Source organism: Epinephelus lanceolatus, chromosome 3 (assembly GCF_041903045.1).
Source record: "Epinephelus lanceolatus isolate andai-2023 chromosome 3, ASM4190304v1, whole genome shotgun sequence".
Classification (NCBI taxonomy): Eukaryota; Metazoa; Chordata; class Actinopteri; order Perciformes; family Serranidae; genus Epinephelus; species Epinephelus lanceolatus.
Window position 1 is genome coordinate 8,001,248 of NC_135736.1, and position 21,946 is coordinate 8,023,193.

At 40.9% G+C, this 21,946-nt stretch overlaps 1 protein-coding gene across 2 annotated transcripts in view; it reads right to left on the reverse strand.

The window, feature by feature from the left end:
- Positions 1–1,435: 1,435 nt before the first annotated feature.
- fam184b (family with sequence similarity 184 member B) overlaps positions 1,436–21,946 on the reverse strand; it is a 37,235-nt gene continuing 16,724 nt past the window's right edge. The window contains exons 7-18 of one of the 2 annotated variants that reach the window (XM_033625078.2): positions 21,725–21,832; positions 21,333–21,631; positions 19,460–19,610; positions 17,111–17,230; positions 16,795–16,921; positions 16,335–16,465; positions 15,873–15,988; positions 12,773–13,129; positions 12,552–12,666; positions 8,119–8,226; positions 4,053–4,447; positions 1,436–2,081 (exon numbers count right to left, since the gene is read on the reverse strand). In XM_033625078.2, coding sequence (XP_033480969.1) covers positions 2,009–2,081; positions 4,053–4,447; positions 8,119–8,226; positions 12,552–12,666; positions 12,773–13,129; positions 15,873–15,988; positions 16,335–16,465; positions 16,795–16,921; positions 17,111–17,230; positions 19,460–19,610; positions 21,333–21,631; positions 21,725–21,832 — 2,100 coding nt within the window. In that variant the 3' untranslated portion in view covers positions 1,436–2,008. Of the gene's footprint in view, positions 2,082–4,052; positions 4,448–8,118; positions 8,227–10,459; positions 10,607–12,551; positions 12,667–12,772; positions 13,130–15,872; positions 15,989–16,334; positions 16,466–16,794; positions 16,922–17,110; positions 17,231–19,459; positions 19,611–21,332; positions 21,632–21,724; positions 21,833–21,946 lie in introns of those variants that run through there. The other variant, XM_033625083.2, reaches the window with a different exon arrangement.

Consider the following 21,946-nt stretch of genomic DNA (forward strand, 5'->3'; position numbering starts at 1 on the left):
CTGGTAGAGCAGCGCCTATAGTGTGTTCAGCTGAACGAACCAGTCTTTGCAGGGCCTTGCAGTCCTGTTGTGTGCTGTTTCCTACCAAGCAGTGATGTTTCCTGTCAGGATAATGTCGATGGTGCAGGAGTAGAAATTCCTGAGAATTTGAGGGGGATACCCAGTGAGTAAGATTCTTTACTTCTCTAAGGTTGGCCTTTTAATTGTTAGCTGTGATCAGGCCCACCACAGCTGTGTCATCAGCAAACTTAATGATGGTGTTTGAGTTTGAAGTGGCTACACAGTGTGTGTGTGTGTGTTTGTGTGTGTGTAGGGAGTACAGCAGGGGGCTCAAAACACAGCCCTGGGGTGCTCCTGTGTTAACGATGAGGGTAGAGGAGGTCTGTCCGCCCACTCTCACCACCCGGGGTCTGTATAATACACATCTATCGTGATATGAGACTAGATATTGTCTTAGATTCTGGATATTGTAATTTCGTACGTGTTGTCCATGTCTGTTTTTAAAGACTGTGTTACAGTAAAATTATGTAATTTTCTGAACTTACCACATTGTTGTAGCTGTTCTATTATTTGCCGTTAACCACTTGGTCATTATAGCCACATTAGTCACCCCCTAAAATGTCATTGTAACATCAATATTTATCAATACATTTGGTCAAAAATATTGTGGTATTAACTTTTTCCATATCACCCTGCCCTACAATATGACATAAAAAACATATAAATCATGAGACATACTATTTATACTGTGGAATATTAGGCCAATGTGGACGAGGTCACAAATCACTGCTTATGCAAAATTGAGTATGAGCAATAAATCTGCAATTTGTCAGCAGAAACTAGCTTACTGCTGGTTGGTATTGGTGTACATTGTATGTTGGCCAATAAGATATAAGAGTTGGTCAGTGTACCATTATTGGAATTTTTTGGAACTCCCAAATATGTGTTAGTGTCAGCATCAGTCAGGCTACAATGATAATTTGGGATATTTACATGATTTTTGCTTCAATGTAATGAAGGTGTTTGATTCATGAGCTGTGAGCGACATTCCCAACTGGTTATTTTATCAAACTTTTCGAATCAATTTTAAAAGAAAATTTACAATGAAATAAACATAAAACATAGACAGTCCATCTTCATCCTTTCAAACCAATGATACAATTTGCATGCAGTCCTGTGCTGTGTTCCGAGCCCCATACTTTTTCTGTTTACTTCAAATCTGGCGCTACAGACTGCCACAGATATATGAGCAAAGAGGGTCAAAGTTCAAGGTGCAACATTATGAAGAAGTATTATGTCCTAATTGTATGCACACTCCATGCAAACAGTATGTACTTTGTAAGGTATCTGCAGAACATACTGAATGTAAAAAGAAAATGTGATTTGGAGCTCAGTGTCTTTCTTTTGTTACACCAGTGTACAAAGACAGAAGCACTTACAAAAACAAAATATTTTATTCAATTTGTTCATTAAGATTATCATACATTTTTGCATTGAAACAAGCTTCATTTTGGTATGGTGGGTCATGTGTGTCCGTTTTGACGAGGATCTTGATTGAATATGTCGAATGCTTCCATACTCAAAGAGACACTTGGTTGTTGACTTAAAGAAATGTACGTTGGCTTGGAATAATCGTGTGACGAGATTAGAGCAAAGGTTGCATTTTTTTTTTAAAAAAGGAAGACTGCTTTAAAAAAAAGATATGGAGACATTAGAAACTATACAAACAAGATCCAACAGGCCTATGTTCTGAGAAGAGGTCAGGCATGTGTTTGAGAAGCACTTTTTGGTTGAGCTTTGAGGCAATGTTTGAGATGGCCTTGCTGGTGATGAGCCCATATGTTTGTCAATGTGGTTATGTCTGTTTCTGTGTGTGTGCCAAAGGTTTTGTGTGTATGTTTTTGTGTGTATGTAGGAAGCAAACGGATGTGTATAAGAAGCAATGAACTGTTTATGAGGAAATGTACTTGCAGCTGCTATGTGTGTGTGTGTTTGTGTGTTTTTGTGCTCAGAAGGAGAAGTATTTGGTGAACCACTCCTGTTTTAGCCCCTCTGTCCCCCTCTGCTCCAGATACGGGCCCCTAAAAACACACAGGAAACACATACAGTGAATATTTGAGCAGTATGCTAAAGTTCAGATGATTGTGCTTTTTTTCCGAAACTGGGGAAAAACTGAGTGGGAAACACCTGTTCCAGTGAGGTGTTGGTTTGCAGGTAGAAAAAAAAGGAAAGGTGCATACTCACAACACAGATACATTTATTTCAATGTATTTTCTTCAGGATGACACACCACAATCACCTGACTGGCATTCATAATGAGACAACTGTGTCAAATTAGGCCAGTCAACTTGAGAGGCCATTTGAGGGAAACACTGAGGCTATTCAGATTTACATTTCCATGTATGGCTGCATTAAAAAAAAATCAAAATAACAGTACCCTTAAAGTGATCCCAGTATGAATAGAATACTTCTTTCTTCTCCCAACACTCTTCGTGTGAATGGAAGCATTGAGTTCTGTAAAATGCAACCTGACACCACAGGTGTGTAGTGTCTGGTGACATTTTTGTGAAGAGTTGAACGTTCCGGTGGCATCTCGGCACACTGAACTGCCAACTCCGTCAAATACACCAAGCTCGACTTAACCGCATCACAGACTGTATGGGCTGTAGCTGAATCAAAGAACACTTGCGGTGATTGGCTGCAAGCAAAAACCATACAAATAGTCTTTGTTTTTTTTTTAGATCTAGGTACAAAAAGATTTGAATGCAGGTATCGATACTACTTTGTACTGGGTTATTTCAGTCGAAGGTATCGAGTACTGAAACCCAGCCCTATTTCCGTGTGTGTGTGTGTGTGTGTGTGTGTGTGTGTATATGTACTGTATATGTTGTCAAGAGACAATAACTCTGTCCAGTCGCAAGTGTCCCTTATTAGCTTTTATACCATTGTATCTATTGTGCAATTGTTCTCCTTACATTTTTTTATTGTCGATTTATTTGATCACACAGTCACTTGAAAGATATTTATAGAGTTACATAGTATAGTACAGTTTTCCTAACTGACCTATAATATTGAATTTAAGCATGAGGATATGTTGTATTTTATGTAGGTGGTGGACTGGAGTCAAGTCATGGGAGTCACAAATTTGAGGACTTGAGACTTGCTTGAATAAGTCGGCTTGACAGATGACTCTGAAAGACTTGACTTTTGCTTAATTAAATATTTGTATTTTTCTCAACACTGAGAGGTTATGTTTTGTTTTTGAAACATGATTGGGTCATTTCTAGTGCGTTGTGCTTAAACCTGGCAACTTACTAGAAGGCCAATATATGAGGCAGCCATGATGGAAAGAGCTCGTCCTAAAATAATGAAATGTGGATTCCAGGATTAGCCCATGTTGTGGATGACGGTGGTAAGAAGTGAACAGCAGTATGCAAGGGCTGCAGCTCAAATCAGTGACACAACCAACACAACTTAATCTGTCACTACAAAACCCAGAAAGAAAGGTACATGAATATGACTTATTGGCTAACATATTAGCTTATCTGCTAACTTATTAGCTTGGCTGGTCAAACATTAGCTAGCTAACATAAGCAGGCTGTAACAGTTTTCATTAATATTGAAAATAAAACTCAACCTTTCATGACCACTGTCTGTTTAACTGATTTAAATGTGGAAACTGGGGTTGGTCATCAGAATTTCATATGACTTGTGACTTAGTTGACCTATAGCAGGGACTTGACTTGCTTAATTCTCACCACAGTAACTTGGGACTTGCTTGAGACTGTGACTTGCACGTGTGACTTGTGTGTTTTTAATTTCTAATTTGAATGTAAGATATTTTCTATTGTGACTTTTAAATTGTATTTTCCTGGTTTGACTTGTTGATTTCTTGATCATGTGGACATGTTTTTGGTTTCAGGTGACTGAGGTATGTTATCCTGAAGACAGCAGTTTGCCAAAATCTCGATCTTTCATCAGAGCGTGCAGCGTTCCCATTTCCTTCTTTTTTGTTTTGTACCACCACAGCCAAGATATTAAAATGTTCATACCTGATTGAATGGGCCTGCAGGTGTACATGTGGCTCCTGGCAGGAGGGTGACACATAGCGGATGCCTGTCTGTGGTGAGGGGCAGACGGGGAGCGGGGCGGTAGGCGCCGGGGTGGGAGGGATGCAGGAGGTCCGGGACCTGGTGGAGCGAGGGAGGGAGGGGGAGGAATGTTGGCTGAGGGAGAGGGAGGTGTGCTTGTGTGGAAGAGAGGAGGTGGAGTAGTGGGGGGAGGTCTGAGGTTGGGAGGTGGACTGGTGGGGGAGGGTTGAGGAGTGCTGATGGACAGAGGAGGAGGAGGAAGACGAGGAGGAGGAGTGGGGTATGAAGATGCTCCTGTCGTAAGTACCGGCGCTGGAGATGCTGGTGACACGAGAAGGAGACTCCGCACGCTTCCTCTGTTGGGAGCACAAATTAACAGCATCGTTTATGTTGGTGTTAGAATACTCAAAATGGAGTTTGGCCCATATTCAACAACTGTTTTTTATCCTGATACCTTCATCTAACAAAGCACACTGTTACTCTAAGTGTATTTATTCACACCATAAGGCTGCTGATATTCTATATTTGTCTTCTTGTGTCCATCGCACTAACAAGTGTTGTCTGTGTACCCACAGCCTGATTCTGCTGTGCTGTACCTTAGCCCACTACTGCTTTCCAAAAACTATTGCACTGGGTGACATGTTCCTTCTTCATGATGAACATGGGCACTGTGGTTTATTTTGATTCAAACCCACATACACTGTCCTGTACTGTTTCCTTAAATACTCACTAGAGGAGAAAATGTGTATTAATCCACAACTGAAAATAGTCCCCCAACAAACACATTATTTATCCCTGTTTGTGTTACTTTTTCAAAAAGCTACAGAGACCATTTGTTTTAGGAGATTACTACTTTTTATTTTAAATGAAACTATTTTTTTTTTTTGAAGATTTATGTTAAATATAGAATATCACTAGTCCTATCCTTTAAAGGCCTCTGTGCTGGATGTAGTGGCTGCCAAGTTCATCAAGTTCAAAACCTAGTGAGTGTATTTGTTCTAAAACATGCTTTTAGTAACTACTGTGGGGATGTAAACCAAATCATTTAAACTGCCTTTTTGCCTTTGAGGACATTATACATTTGATTTCATATGGAGCATACGGACATACTGATCTTAGCTAAAGCTGCTCAGTGACAGCGAGGGACAGTGTTGAATCACAGTCTGGTTTACTGCCAAATATGTTTGCACATACAAGGACTTTGTTTTGGGGTACTGGTGCATAACATAATAGTAAGAAGGAAGTGTGCATCTACTCATGGACAAGAGACTCGCCCTCATGACAGCACAAGATGTAAACATTAACGGTGTCCGCCTCAGCTGAGCTGTAACGTTAGTTAGCTCAGTGGAGCTAGATGAGCTAGCAGCACGCTTCCTTAAGCATAGTGATACGATTGTAGGGTGTAGTTTGGTAGAAAGAAAATAGTTCCTCAGCAGCACAGCAGCTGTGGTCGGCTTGAATTTATATCAGTTGCAATAATTTTCTAGAGAAGTATCAAAACTTTGAAAGAAACTTCTAGAAAAAAAACACCCACAATCCTGCAGCATAATGAGCCATATGCTCACTCTGTCTTACGCCGTAAACATAGTTGAATAAATCATCCGTATTTGGAGGAAATGGTGTGTTTTGGCTTTATTTTGAGCATGCAAATAGTGACAAGAGAATCAGATTACACAACAGGAATGTTTTGTGGTGATTTGATTTTTTTTTTCCAGTCTCAAAACTACATCACCATAAGTTCAAGCTGACCACAGCATCCATCAGCTGTCAAAAAATAAGTAAAGTGTTTAACAACAATCTTTAGAGTCTGTATGTGTGTGTGATATATATATATGTGTATATATATATATATATACAGTACAGGCCAAAAGTTTGGACACACCTTCTCATTCAATGCGTTTTCTTTATTTTCATGACTATTTACATTGTAGATTCTCACTGAAGGCATCAAAACTATGAATGAACACATGTGGAGTTATGTACTTAACAAAAAAAGGTGAAATAACTGAAAACATGTTTTATATTCTAGTTTCTTCAAAATAGCCACCCTTTGCTCTGATTACTGCTTTGCACACTCTTGGCATTCTCTCCATGAGCTTCAAGAGGTAGTCACCTGAAATGGTTTTCCAACAGTCTTGAAGGAGTTCCCAGAGGTGTTTAGCACTTCTTGGCCCCTTTGCCTTCACTCTGCGGTCCAGCTCACCCCAAACCATCTCGATTGGGTTCAGGTCCGGTGACTGTGGAGGCCAGGTCATCTGCCGCAGCACTCCATCACTCTCCTTCTTGGTCAAATAGCCCTTACACAGCCTGGAGGTGTGTTTGGGGTCATTGTCCTGTTGAAAAAATAAATGATCGTCCAACTAAACACAAACCGGATGGGATGGCATGTCGCTGCAGGATGCTGTGGTAGCCATGCTGGTTCAGTGTGCCTTCAATTTTGAATAAATCCCCAACAGTGTCACCAGCAAAACACCCCCACACCATCACACCTCCTCCTCCATGCTTCACAGTGGGAACCAGGCATGTGGAATCCATCCGTTCACCTTTTCTGCGTCTCACAAAGACACGGCGGTTGGAACCAAAGATCTCAAATTTGGACTCATCAGACCAAAGCACAGATTTCCACTGGTCTAATGTCCATTCCTTGTGTTTCTTGGCCCAAACAAATCTCTTCTGCTTGTTGCCTCTCCTTAGCAGTGGTTTCCTAGCAGCTATTTGACCATGAAGGCCTGATTCGTGCAGTCTCCTCTTAACAGTTGTTCTAGAGATGGGTCTGCTGCTAGAACTCTGTGTGGCATTCATCTGGTCTCTGATCTGAGCTGCTGTTAACTTGCGATTTCTGAGGCTGGTGACTCAGATGAACTTATCCTCGGAAGCAGAGGTGACTCTTGGTCTTCCTTTCCTGGGTCGGTCCTCATGTGTGCCAGTTTCGTTGTAGCGCTTGATGGTTTTTGCGACTCCACTTGGGGACACATTTAAAGTTTTTGCAATTTTCCGGACTGACTGACCTTCATTTCTTAAAGTAATGATGGCCACTGGTTTTTCTTTAGTTAGCTGATTGGTTCTTGCCATAATATGAATTTTAACAGTTGTCCAATAGGGCTGTCGGCTGTGTATTAACCTGACTTCTGCACAACACAACTGATGGTCCCAACCCCATTGATAAAGCAAGAAATTCCACTAATTAACCCTGATAAGGCACACCTGTGAAGTGGAAACCATTTCAGGTGACTACCTCTTGAAGCTCATGGAGAGAATGCCAAGAGTGTGCAAAGCAGTAATCAGAGCAAAGGGTGGCTATTTTGAAGAAACTAGAATATAAAACATGTTTTCAGTTATTTCACCTTTTTTTGTTAAGTACATAACTCCACATGTGTTCATTCATAGTTTTGATGCCTTCAGTGAGAATCTACAATGTAAATAGTCATGAAAATAAAGAAAATGCATTGAATGAGAAAGTGTGTCCAAACTTTTGGCCTGTACTGTATATATGTGATAAATATTCAAATACAGTCTGTAAATACTATGCATGCTTAGATACTACAGTATGCTTAGATTTACCCAACCAGATGGTCTGTGATCACTTATCCATAACTCACACCAAAATGAATGTAGGCCAGTTAATGCACACTGAATCCTTTGCTCATCACAGCGTCAAATTATGATTTATACAGCCTGGATGCTATTTTTTTTTTGACATGAGAATCTTTATCGGTTTTACTCACACACATGCACACACAAATATATACTGTATATATATTTATATATAACAAATGTACACTTCCATCTTAAAAAAAATCATACAAGGCAATATCTTTACTGGCCAAGTTATTAGTTTATTATATGTTCTTATTACCAGTAATTAAAAGCAGTGTGATGGCACGCACGTCCTTATGACAGACTGGTGATGTGTGGAGTGGGAAGTGTGCCAGTGAGAAGTTGGCTCCGGCCCAGTGAGCACTTCTTGCTGGAAGGAGGCTCGTTTGGACGAATACATTATGTACACGAGCAGATCAGACAAACTCACCCTCATGGTCGGCGTGACGCTCCCGGGGCGGGACTTGCTGTCACGAAGCCTGAGGGTGCTGTTGTCCCCAGCAACAGGGGGATGGAGCTGCAGCTGATGCCTCTCTTCCTAGAGGGAAGGAGGATGAGGAGGAAGGACTTTCATTGGCCTCATTCACAGTTGGTGTTGTTGTTGTATTAGAGTTGTGTCTGGAGGGTGCACTTGTTTGCTACATCGCCTCATGCCTCACAGATGGTAGACACAGCACTCTGGCAGAGGACACTTTGAAAAATGTTCTCCTACGCGTTCATATCCATAAATGATTAATGAAGTTGCTTTTCTAGTTTGATTTGAGTAACTGGCCTGTTGCACTGCAATCAAAAACAGCTCAGTGAGCAAGTAAGTGGACCTTGAGTTGAGATCAAATAGACATATTGAACCCTGCCAAGTTGGCCATAAAAGCTTCTCTAATTCAAATTTGGAAGAACTTCTGTTTGCATTTGTAAAGCTCAGACATGACAGTGGGCATCTTCAGAGTCATTTATCAAGAAACCTTGAACAAAATGTTTTCTAAACATCACTAAGAGTATTACCAAGGATACCAAATAATGAAAACTAAGAAAAATGGTACTGTTGCTACTGTCACACAGATACTAGATGCTTTGAAAATTAAGTGTCATGCACAGAGACAGCGCATGATTAAAAGAATACTTACTATACTTCTTACTGTCTACAGATTGCTTTAGTCTGTTTTAGAGGTCGACAGATTTATCAGTTTGGCTGATTAGGCGGTCCATGGGCACAGGAAGGTGGGTACTGAGGGTGCTGCAACAGCCCCCATTGAAAAGGGGTGAAACAACAGTCTGTAAACAGTTGACAATTTTACTGAATGTAACGGGCTGTCTGAACAGTTTTTAAAATTTGAACAGCATATAAAAATGTGCCTGTCAGAAAAAAAAGTATTTTTGCTCTTTTACAAACACCACCCCTATCTCTTAGTCTCGCTTCTTGGAATGTTGGTAGCCACTGCACCCGCTCCCACACAGGGCTCACCCTGCAGGTGCCAAAATTTGTACAGTTTGGAAGATCTGCTTTCTGTCACTGTGCCCCACATACTTAGACTATGCTTCAGCAAAACATTAAGCTGACGCTTTGTTTTTTAAAATGGATATAGCCATATATTCTTCTTTTATTGTTTTTTTTTTTTTGTTGTTGTGTCTGTATTTATTATATGTACCTCAGCAGCATTGAGAATGAGCGTTCTCCCTCAATGTGTCCTCTGAGGTTTTAAATAAAATAACTTAAATATAAAGATGTTTAAAATATAACAATCTAATTAATTCCTCCAAAGTGAAGTGACATCGTCATATCAAGTAAGGTCAAAGTGCACGGGTTGAGGTTGGCTAAACTTGAGGAGAGATTTGCATTAGCAGGAGCTAATCAATAGCGCAGACAGGCAGAGACAGACCAGAAAATTGCCAGGACAGTTTTTTGGATCCATAAAATTAGCTGACTTGGGCAGATGGGACTTCCTCTGTGAGGCATAACCATCAGGATGGAGTTTTATGGTAGTAATTGATGACATGGACGACTAACGGATATATGATTTGCCTATGGTATGTGCGTGGCCTCAGCAAAGAGACGACTGGAAGTTGAACACCATTCAAAATTGTATTTATTAAGTCTGGCCACAAAGACATTGCGCTGACATGGGAAGCACACATTGTTGGAGAAAACAGCTGATGAAATCGCAGAGGTAAGTATATCATAGACAAAACATAGTCATGCACGTACATTTATACTGTGCAGCACACCTCTGCAAAAGTATGTTTCTGCGCCCATGAATCGGCCCCAATAAGACATTTTTAAAAACTGTCTTTTAGTGGCTGAACTGTTCTCTGATAGTGGCTGTAGAGCCTCCACCAGTCACATGGGGACACACAGTACTGTGCAAAGTTCTAAGGCAGGTGTGAAGAAATGCTGTAAAGTAAGAATTCTTTCAAAAAATACAAAGTTTAATTGTTTATTTTTATCAATTTACAAAATGTAAAGTGAGTGAACAGAAGAAAAATCCAAATCAAATCATTATTTGGTGTGACCACCCTTTCTTCTAGATACACCTGCCCAAAGTCAGGGATTGTGTAGGATCATTGTCAGGTGTATGATTAACCAACTATACCAAACGGGTGCTCATGATCATCAATTTCATATGTAGGTGAAACACACTTAACTGAAACAGGAACAGCTGTGCAGGAGGTTTAAAACTGGGTAAGGAACAGCCAAACTACCAAGGTAAGGTTGTGGAAGACACTTTGATGTCTTACATCATGACAAAACTGAGCACAGCAACAAGACACAAGGTAGTTATACGGCATCAGCACGGTCTCTCCCAGGCAAAGATTTCAAAGCAGACTGGGGTTTCAAGATGTGTTGTTCAAGCTCTCTTGAAGAAGCACAAAGAAACAGGCAATGTTGAGGATTGTAGTTGCAGTGGTCAGCCGAGGAAACTCTGTGCAGCAGATGAAAGACACATTATGCTACTTATGCTACACACAAGATCTGTGGTTAGTTCTCCAAGATGTTTGGAACAACCTGCCGAGTCCCTTCAAAAACTTTGTGCAAGTGTACCTAGAAGAATTGATGCTGTTTTGAAGGCAAAGGGTGATCACACCAAATATTGATTTGATTTAGATTTTTCTGCTGTTCACTCACTTTTCATTTTGTAAATTGGTAAAAATCAACAATTACATTTTATATTTTTGAAAGCATTCTTACTTTGCAGCATTTTTTCACACCTGCCCAAAACTTTGGCACAGTACTGTACATTACCACCGACCAGAGCTTAAGAGGGGAGGGTTGTGTTAAATCAAGCAGAGAAAGCAGGTCCCTCCAGCTGTGTGAGTAAGTCTTAGTGTGTTGTTCTTCATTTAAAGGGTGACATCAGTATTTGTCAACCTGGAACCTATTTTTTTTCCATGTTTTTGTGTCTAAGTAAATAATGGAGACAACAATTTCTGAAATTGGTCCAGAATTAAGCAAGTGTGCTGCAGCTGACAGCTGCAAAACCACTTGGGGCATTTGTGCATCGTAAATATAAGCGCTTGTTTTTGCCACTGACAAGCTGTGATTATTATTCTATGTGTCTGACAATATTATGGACAGAATCGCTACAGAGACAGTCTTTTTTGTTTAAGAATAACATCCTTTTTGTTTAACCAGAAACAGCCCCGAAATTGCCATCGCCAAACCCACCAGACTCCATTCAAATAAACAGTAATTTTAACACGCACAGAGTCAGCATATTTTCACATCTACCTGGGTGAATAAAGGGTTTATTTCCACCATACCAGAGTCGATGACTGCTGGAACAGTGGGAAGACAAACAAAGTCAGTTTTTGAGAGGTTTTTTTTTTTTTTTTTCGGTTGACTTTGAATGCAGCGTGTTTTCGAGGATAAAATTTCTGTTAATTTAAATGGAGTCTGGTGGGTTTGGTGATAGCCATTTAGGGGCTGTTTCTGCTTAAACAACAAAAATGTCTATTTCTGTAGGGATCCTTTCCATATTGTTGTCAAACACCTATAATGACAATCTGTACCTGTCAGTGGAAAAAAATAAGCACTATTAGTTGACATACAATACATTTACAGTGCACAGCTGCCCCTTGACATTACATTGCAGCCTGTTTTGTGGCTGCCATCTGCAGCAGTCTTGCTCAGTACTGGCCCAATTTCAAAAACTGTTGCACCCATTAATAACTTAGACACAAAAACATGAATAAAGAGACGAGTCTGAAAAAATACCTAAGTTACCCTTTAAGATGTATTGAAATTTTTAGCTGGACTGCATCAGCAGGGCGACGCTGACATCAGCCGATAATTTGGCTATTGGCTTTTTTCTGCATAAAACTATCATTATTATATCGACCTTTAGAGCTCCACCATCACTCGACCTGTAGTCAGTTTACAGTTCTAAATTTGTGACTCTTTGAAAATATTATGGCTGCATAGTTCATTTAAAAAAAGACTACATCATTTCCCATAACAGCTGGGCACTGTAGTTTCTAGCAGACAAGTCAAACAGGAGTCAATAGTGCATTTGTATGGGACTATTTTAAGCCACAGATTTGGTGTTTTTGTGAGTATTTACAGCAGCAGGACGGTATCTGTGAGACTGACTCAAAATGAACTACAGTGCCCATTTTAATCATAATGTAAGAATACGTCAGTGCAGCAAATAGTGTGGCTCACTGATGGGTTCTTTGTAGTTTTGTGACAATAATGGAGGTATATGGCACATAGACTAAACTGTAGCAAACTCTGACTACAACCCTTGTTAGTGGGATCAATTCATAGTTGGTTTCGGTCTTTTGAGGGGATTTGTTGACAATAAGAACAATAAACGCTGCTCCACAAGTGAGTCTATAGAGTGTGTGTATGTGTGTGTATAGTCTCACCACTAATCGTTTAATGAGCTGGTCTCTCTCGGTCAGTCTCTCCTGAAGTCTCCCCAGCTGCAGGTCGTCACACCGAGGCTCCCTCCTCCTGCACCGTTCCTCCCGCTCACGCAGTCTGCAGTTAAATCATATACACAAACACACACTCTTTTCTCACATACCCATCCTTCATTTTAAACTCTAACAACTTCTTCATCTCCACGTGTTTGTCCTCTACTCACTCGTTCTCCAAGGCCACTATGCGAGCCTGCAGGTGCGACTGTGCACTGCTGTACTCAGACACCAAACTCTGCATCTCCTTTTTGTGCTTCCTCCTGATCTCCTCCACCTCTTCTCTCCTCTTGTCCTCCTCCCTTTCCTTCTTCTTCTCCTCGTCCACCTCCTCTTCTTTTATGTCCTCCTCTTTCCTCTCTTCCCAGTGTTTCTGTGACTCCTCCAGCTTCTCCATCTCCACCCTCAGTTTCTCCACTTCCTCCTTCAGACGTTGTGCTTCTTCTTCCAGCTGGGCGTCCCTCTTCTTCCGTATATCTATGCTTTCCTCTTCTTTCTCCTCGGCCTCAGGATTCTCCTGTACTGACCTGATAAGGGACAGCAGATACCAAAGAGGGACAGAAATAATAGAAGAAATAATGGAAGTGGGCCGTTTAATACGATAAAACCATTATGATAAAAAGGGATCTTGAAAATGGCTGAATCATCACTGATGGAAATACCGCCGCTAATGTGCCCCACTTTCCACTCTACTATATATCATTTCTGTGTAGGACGTACTAGTTTCCATATAGAGCAGCACACAAAGGAAGTGCATATGAGCCATACATAATGAAACTACTTTTAACTGGATATGTACAACCTTTTAAAACCTCCTACTATTCCTGTAAAATTCACCTAAAATGCCTCTCCAAAGCATACCCAAAATAAATTGAAAGCTCCTCTTGTTCCATTTTAAGTACATGTACATGCATGATCTCACTTGAGTTTTTACCCCAACATCATGAACACTTATCTTGTCTAAAGTCAGAGTAGACAACAATATCACATAAAAAACAAGTCAGCACAGACAGAAACGTCTGCTTAGGAGCTTACTGTTTATAAACACTTCTAGATAACCTAAATTCATAAGAAATACTTTTTTCCCCTTATGACAACAGAGGAGCCACTTGCTTATCATTTCTGTACATTTATAACACTGAGTGGTGCCAAAAACACGTTCAAAACTGTATTTTAAGGTGAGGATTGTCATTGACTACAAGACCCATAAGCCATCAGGCCAGTCGCTCGCTATTGATTGGCTCTGTAACCAAGGAAGTGAGGCAGGCCCTTCCTTTCAACACAGGTCCCCACTGGCTACTGTAACCTATAGGGAGAGTATGAAAGCTCCTATTGGCTCAAGTGAGGTGTCAATGAAAAGATCAGAGTTCAACCACCATTTTGATAGCGAGGATCACACAAAGCCTTTTGTCAATACATGAGCATGTGACAAGCAGCAATAAGGATACAAAACTGCTGAAATTAAATCAAAAGTAGCAAATTCACACAGTTTTAAAAGCTGTGTTGTCCATCTTTAAGGGGTAGTTACCGAGAGTTACTTGACAAGATTGACTCCACCCTTGAGTCCATATGTTAAATATGAATCTACAGCCAGGAAACAGTTAGCTTAGGTTACTGTTAAGACTGTGAGCGAGTGGAGACACATGGCCTATTTATGCAGGATATCTTATGCTCAAAGTAAAAAAAAAAAAAAAAAAAACACTTCACAGCAACTCTAAAGCATAATTAACATGTTACATTTACTGGGGTTATAAACCATGCCGGACATCATGTGTTAATTTGTGAGCTTTAAAGGTGGCTCTGTCCAAAGGTATTTTGTTACCTTTGGACAGAGCCAGGCTAACTGTTCCCTCTGTTTACACTCTTTGTGCTAAGCTACGCTAACTGGATGCTGGCTGTACTTTTATATTTACCATACAGACATGAGAACAGAACTATTGGCAAAAATGGAATAAACAGACATTCAAAAATGCACACCACTCCTTTAAGTAACTGCTTCCAATTTGGCATGCAACTTGGTAGACAGTCATTCGTTTTTTTGACTCCAAGGATATTAGAGCTGAAATGCTCAGTCAACTGGTAAACAGAAGTTAAATTTCATTTTAATGAGCAACTATTTTGATAATTGATTTCTCTCTCCAGCCGCTGACCATTTGCAGCGCCTGAAATGTGAGGATTTTATGCTGTTTTTTGTCATCTATAGTACACTGAATATCTTTGGTCTTGGACTGCTGATTGGATGAAACTGGGTCATTCCTATACAGTATGTTCCTAGGGTCATTATGTCTCTTGATATAAACTAACATTGAAAGAGATGGGTAACGGCTAACTTTGCAGTTCAAATTGCAAAAATAAAAATCTGGTCAGCCACTATGCAGATATCAATGTCTTAAAGCTACAGTTAGTAACTTTAAAAAAAGAACTTTTTTCATATGTGCTGAAACTGTTATAACATCTGCACAGTAGCACAAGAGATAGATAGTCTGTGAAAAAAAATCACGTTCCTCTTCCTCGATGTGCTTCTAATGTCAGTTGCTGGAACCCACTGCAGCAGAAGGAAAACCACTAATCAAAGTCGAGGAGTCTCTGACACAGCTGTCAATCATGTCAATCACTGATTGTGAACTGGGGTCAGACTAGGCAGTGCTGATCAAATGTGAAGCAGGGTCCTATTACGGCATTGCCTATTTATCACCTCAGATGTTTTCAGAAACATATTTTAGTGCGCTGTTCAGCTGTAAAATGTTAGGGTTTGCTCTGACCAGTGAGCCGTGCTTCATTCTGGCCTGGCTGTTCCCAAACCTTCTACTTTGCATGATTCTTGCAAATGCCATTAGGAGAGCTGTGAGGAGGCAGAAGAACATGATTTGTTCAAAGATTATTCATGTCATGTGCTACTGTCAGGAAATAACGAGAAAAAAAAGTTTTGACATATCTGCTTAAAAAAGTTACCTACTGTAGGTAAGTCAAGAAAACTGCCCACAAATTAGAGGGCATAGGTTTAAAAGACCATATAATCATTGTTAGACTAAAAACTATACTCGGGTGATTTCAACATGTTTATTCAGGGAAACACATACTAAACATTTCATGAAACATTGCTGCATGTTTAGAGGATATTGAGCTGTGAAGCATAGATACTAGCCTGATAAAACCACTAGTTTGAGTATGACCTTTTGGTTTTAGGGAAAGGGTGATGATTTTTCACTATCCTCTGATATAATAAAAAGGAAAAATAGCAGCATATCCACCGACTACACCACTCCCTACCTTTCCTTCAGCTGCTTCTTCAGTGCTGCGTTTTCTCGCTGCAGCTCCAGCATGGCACAGCGACTCTCATCCAGCTGTCGCTCAAACACCTGGTACTGGTTCTGCTGCTTCAGATCCTTCACACGCAAACACAGAGAAGCATTAGATACACACACGCAACATCTGCATTCAAATTAAGATTCAGACAGTAATATGCTGTGTTAACTTAATCCTCATGCCATGGAGGATTTTATTCAAGTGAATAATAATGATATCTGTCATGAAATGGCTGTTTGTGTGTGCAAATACTGTATTTATGTGTTTGTTTGCTTGTGTGTGTCTCAAAGAGAGCTTATGCAAGTGAAGGACACTCAGACAAAGAGACTGAGGGGTGTGTGTTTGTGGTGTGCACACTCGTACCAGTGGGACTAATATTTAGCACTGTGTTTTTGCAGGGTGTGGGTGTGTGTGTGTGTGTGTCACCTGTTGCAGAGCCATCATTTGGGTGTGTGCCTGTAGTTGAGCCTGCAGGTCTTCTATCTGCTGCATGTGTCTCTGGGTCATCTGTCTGCTCCACTCTGTGTGCTGCTGGGTCAACTCTGCACGTTGCTTATCTGATATCACACACACACACACACACACACACACACACACACACACACACAAAACCACATACAGAAAACAAAATCAATTTGGCCCACTGTTGCAGGTACCCTTCTGCTGTTGCCATGGTGAAGTGTATCCATGGCAATAGCAACTTCACTGTTGAATTTATAATCTCAATGTGTATATCGCTCCGTCTGTGTGCGTGAGTGTGTGTGTGCTCATTTGTCCATGCAGCTGTGTATGTGTTATACAGAAGGTGCCACTGTCTGCATGTGCTTATGCTAATGCTCATGCCTGAGTGTGTGCGTGTGTACGTGTGTGCACACATGTGTGATACCTAGCTCCAGGTGGTGCAGTGTCTGTAGTCTGTTCCTCTCAGACAGCACATCTTCTTTCGCTTGTCTCTCCAATGCCTGCAGAGCCTTGGCGTGTCTCTCCTCTCCTAAAGACTGCGTTTGGGGCTCCTCCAACACATCAACACACATGTTGTCCTTTTATATAAGCACTTAACTGCGTATATGTAACACAGAGACATGCACATGCTGGTAGGGTAACATTACAATGCCTCTTCTCTGCAGCGCTATCATCAAAGCTGCTCAATTATTTATCACAGAGAAAACCTATCAAAGAGAGTACATATGATTTTAGTGTACCTGCAGCAGATCTCTCAGCTTCTTGTTTATCTCCTTGGTCTCTTGGACCTCTTTCCTCAGCCTGTCAATTTCGGGGTTGCCATGGCAATCATCTCCCGGGCCCTCCTTCTTTTTCTTTGCCTGCATTGTCGAGAAAATCATGAGTAAAAGGGATTTAAATGCTCTGTGTGTAGTAATCCTGAGATTATGAATTTTCTAGCATTGAATTAAATGTGAGATGTGGCTTTTGTTTAAGAATTTGCAGACTCAGACAAGCTTCCTTAAAATAAATAAATAAAACGCAGACTTCATTGTGCACTCAAAACAGGCTTATGGAACTAATTAAAAGAGTACTCCAGCGATTTAGTACTGCACTTCCATTAAGTTGGAGAACGGTCGAATCAATGCAACTGAAATATGCAGACTTTTAGACTCTAGTGTGACTCAAGCTTCAAAACACTGGATCCTACAAAATGCAGCTAAAAGATAAAGCATAACGTGCTTCCTGCCGAGTAAACAAACACATCTTTCACACTCCACATCGCTGGCTGTCGGTTAAACAAGTTGACAGAAGAAAGACAAAGATCACGAGGATGAATGAGTATCGCAGACAAAGAGGGGGGTACACACGCAGATGTCAAAGCAAGAAAAGGCAAAGCAAGAGCAGCCTTTTTACGACTCAACAACATCTGGCGCTCTAGAGTGACACAGCAACAAACAAAAATAAGAATCTTTAACTCCAAAGTAAAATCAGTGCTGCTTTATGGTGCCGAGACCTGGACAGTGACAGAGACCACAATCAATAAAGTGCAAACCTCTAACAACAACTGGCTGAGAAGGATTCTAAGTATCCACTGGCTAGACAAGATCAGCAGTAACGATCTGTGGACAAGGACACAACGACTACCAGCAGGAGACTAAGTTGGAAGAGTGATGGAGATGGATTGGGCACACACAACGAAAACTAATGTCAAACACCACCAGACAAGCTTTGACCCTTTGACTCTTGGGGGAAGAGGGAAATAGGGTAACGGAATCTCCAGGCAAACGTCAAAAGACTTAGATAAACCTGGTGATGGATAGAAAAGAAAGCTAATGACCGAAAAACTCTGGAGGCCCCTTGTTGTTGGCCTGTACTCCAGGAGGGGTGTCAGGCACAGGTAAAGAAGTATAGGCTTCTAGTCAAAGCTCACACCTGGGTGACATCATTAGGGTCATTATACAACTGCTCTCATTGGCTAAGAAGTATTTATCATGACCAGAAAACCGATTTCAATGTGAAGGCTTTGACAGTCAGCTTTAAACAGTCAGAATTATTCTTGTAGCTCAAAAGAAATGTGACACAATAAGCATCGTTTTGAAGACATCTAAAGGGAGAGAATAATCTCAGCGCCCTTTGCACTCTGTACATAGAGGTCAGATGTTTATGTTTACCTTGTTCACCTTTGTTGTCCATGTTTTTAGCTGTATGTCTATTACTTTGTATGTACATTGAGAGCAACAAAAAAACCTAATTCAAATTCCATGTATGTGCAAACATCCTCGGGCATTAAAGCACCCCTCCTTTGAGAAACCTAGTGCACTGATCCGATATTAAAAGGTGGAGCTAGAAACACTGCAGTCTGTTGACTGGTCGACTGATATTCTTGCTCAACAAGGACTTAATGCACATACCTACTGTTTTTGAAATTGCGACTCGAAACACTCCACCTTGTTCTTTTTTGTTCTGAAAATGTTGGTGTGACCCTGTTCTGTGGATGATCAGCGAGGTGCAGACATTCTTATGTATCACCCCTGAAGAGGACCTGGCTATTACTATCCAGTATAAACCCCACCTTTATTTAGGAGTATTGTCCGCAGTGGAAAGGCTAAACAGATCTATGGTTAAGGTACATGTCTGTATGGGTTACATACCAGTTCTAAGGGTACGATACAGCAAGTGTTTGGAAATGCAGCTTTACATTGATATGTGTTGGTAACTGGGGATAGCTACTGATTTGCATAGTGAGAGTGAGGCTTAGGGAACCAATCTAAATGTTGATGGTATCATTATTCTAAAGCCATTACACTGTGCAATCAACACAAAGCAAAAACCTTGTCCATTGCCACTTTAAATAAGAGAATCTGCTGCTTTACTTTGTCATATAGGATAGTGAACTGAAAATCTGTTCATTCTGGACGGTTGGTTGGTGAAAACAAGCATTTTTAAAGACATCATCTTGGGCTCTGATAAATTCTAATGGGTATATTTTACTATATTCTGACATTATTCAGAAACAAAGATGCCTCTGATAGTGAGAGTCAGTGTGTCTGAAAGTACCGAGGACCAGGATCACAGATGGTCGCGGGTAGTTTGTGAAGTAGACTCACCTGTGACTGCAGCTCACTCAATTGGCTCTGCAGCTCAGATATCTGTGTCTGCAGCTCCTGCTCCCTGTTCTGCCATCTCTGTTCGCTCTCAGCAACGGCGGCGTTCATCTCTATCCTGAACTCTGCTCTGAGACGATCTTCACACTCTGCCCTGGAGGCATGCGTCAGAACAAGAAGCGAGGCAGAGTTAACCTACATGCAAATGCACTACTTATTTCTTCTTGCTACACTTTTCTTTGTAATCACTGTACAGTGTCTTGTGCTTCTAACTCATTTTAAGTTTTAAGTTTTGTAGATGTGGTAGTAACCTTATTATTTCTCTCTTTTCTTAATAACTTTATTTCATAGACGTCCCTATTAGCGCACTATTGTCAAAGGGACGCATTACTGTTGTTACACTTTAACAATGATGTCATTCCTTTGCAGGGGGTAAAGGGCATGTAAACTAGTATTTTTGACTAATTAAAGGGATATTTTGGTTCTTTTGAAGTGGGGCTGAACGTAGTACTTATTGATAGTCAGTGTATTAACTACAGTAGATATCAGTCAGCACACCCTCAGTTTGGAGAAGCAGGTTGGAGTGCGGGAACTGAAGCCATTACATCGCTCTCTTTAAAACCAGACTCCATTGAGAAAATCAGTGATTTAACATTGCTGAACAAAAGAGCTGATGGTCTACCACTGCCTCAGTCAGTTAGTTTGTTTGTGTTATTGTGTAACTTTGGAGTTTTAGAGGGTTAGTTTGGATTCACCAAAGTCACACAATCACACAAACTAATTAACTAATAGAGGCAGTGGTAGACCAGCAGTTCTTGTGTTCAGTGAGCTAAAATAACTATTTCTGTCAGTGGAGTCTGGTGGCTTTGACGAGAGCATAGACAGGGAACTGAAGCTGTTAATGACTTCCCTGTTGGAACAGGCTGTCTGACGGGAAGATAAAGCAGTGAAAATACTCTCAATATAGCGTACACTAAAACTGATATTGATTTTTTTCAGGAGGGACTTTATTAGGTGACTAAAATAAGTTATTTTGCTGACCTCCTTACAGAGGTACATTGCTTAGCTTCCGTGTCTGCACTCCTGCCACTTCTCTAAATTGGGGACATGCCAACTGGCATCCTACTGTATGTTATACACTGACTACGGATAAGAACCACATAAAACCCCACTTCAAAAAATCCAAACTATACCCTTAAATACACTTTAAAGAGGACTTGTTATGCTTATTTTCAGGTTCATATGTGTATTTAATAAAGAAATCTGAACTTCTTCTGAAGGGCCTTAAGGCTTTTGCTTACAGGAATTATTTTTTCATACTTTTACCTCATTATATGAAACTTTGGACATGTTGTAATGTGAACAGCTCTCATTGTAAAACTATATATAAGACACAAAATACAGAAAAGCATAATAGGTCCCCTTTAAGTAAAAGTAATGGCTGTTTTCAGTGTGTGTACACAGTAATGAAATAAAAGACGTGGAATATGAGACAGGACAGGACTAATTGGTTTTCTGAAAACCATTATGGCTAATGTTCATTTGGACTGTGATATTGATTTAATTTCCATTGAAGTACTGACACTGTTGTTTGCATTATCGTGTATCCTTTTTATTGCTGCAGCTAATTTTCTTGGCGTGTTTTGTTCTGGCGAAACACATTACACGTCAATAAAGCTCGCTCAAATGAAACTGAACGTCAGAGAGGAAAAGACGCTGCAGCTCCTTGTGAGCTGCAATTTGAATGATTTGCTTCTCAACTTTGATCTTCCCCAGTGATCTTTTAACAGGATGGCAGCGGGTGATTACAAGCCAGAGTGGAGGCTTTGTAATGTAAGCCTAAGCAGTTCTGGCAGCTCGGTTTTTATTCTGCTACCTGATCCGGTCCTCAGTGTGCCGCTGGCTCTGGTCTAGGAGGCTCCTCTCCGTGTTCAGTCGGCTCTGTTCCAGCACTTTCTCCTCCAGACGATGTTTATCCGCTCTCAGGGACGCTATCTCTCTCTGCTGTCTGTCCCGCTGCCTCTCTGCCTCCTCCTGTGTCCGAGCCAGTCGATTCCGGGTCTGATGGAGCTCTTCCTCCTGACGAGAGCAATGCGGCCCACACGAGGCTGCAGCTTCAGGGGCCACTTTTTCTTTACTATCCTGCTGCTGGATAGCCGACTGCAGCCTACAGACCTGAGAGCACATGAACTCACATATTACAACTGATATTCTGAATAATTTATCAGATAAAGAAAAAAAGTCATCTTGTGTAATTTGACCTCTGACCTCATTGGTGGCATCATTCAGTTTTGTCCTCAGCTCCTCTCTCTCCTTCTCCAGCTCGCTGCGTAGCTCCTCTCCTGTCCTCCTTTCTCCATCTAAACGTGCGCACACCTTCCAAGAAAATTCATCCACATCAACATCGTTATTCCATTTACAACCTATCTTTCTTTCTAGCAGTTTAACCCAACCATACTATCATCTCCTTATTACTGGGCCTAATGAATA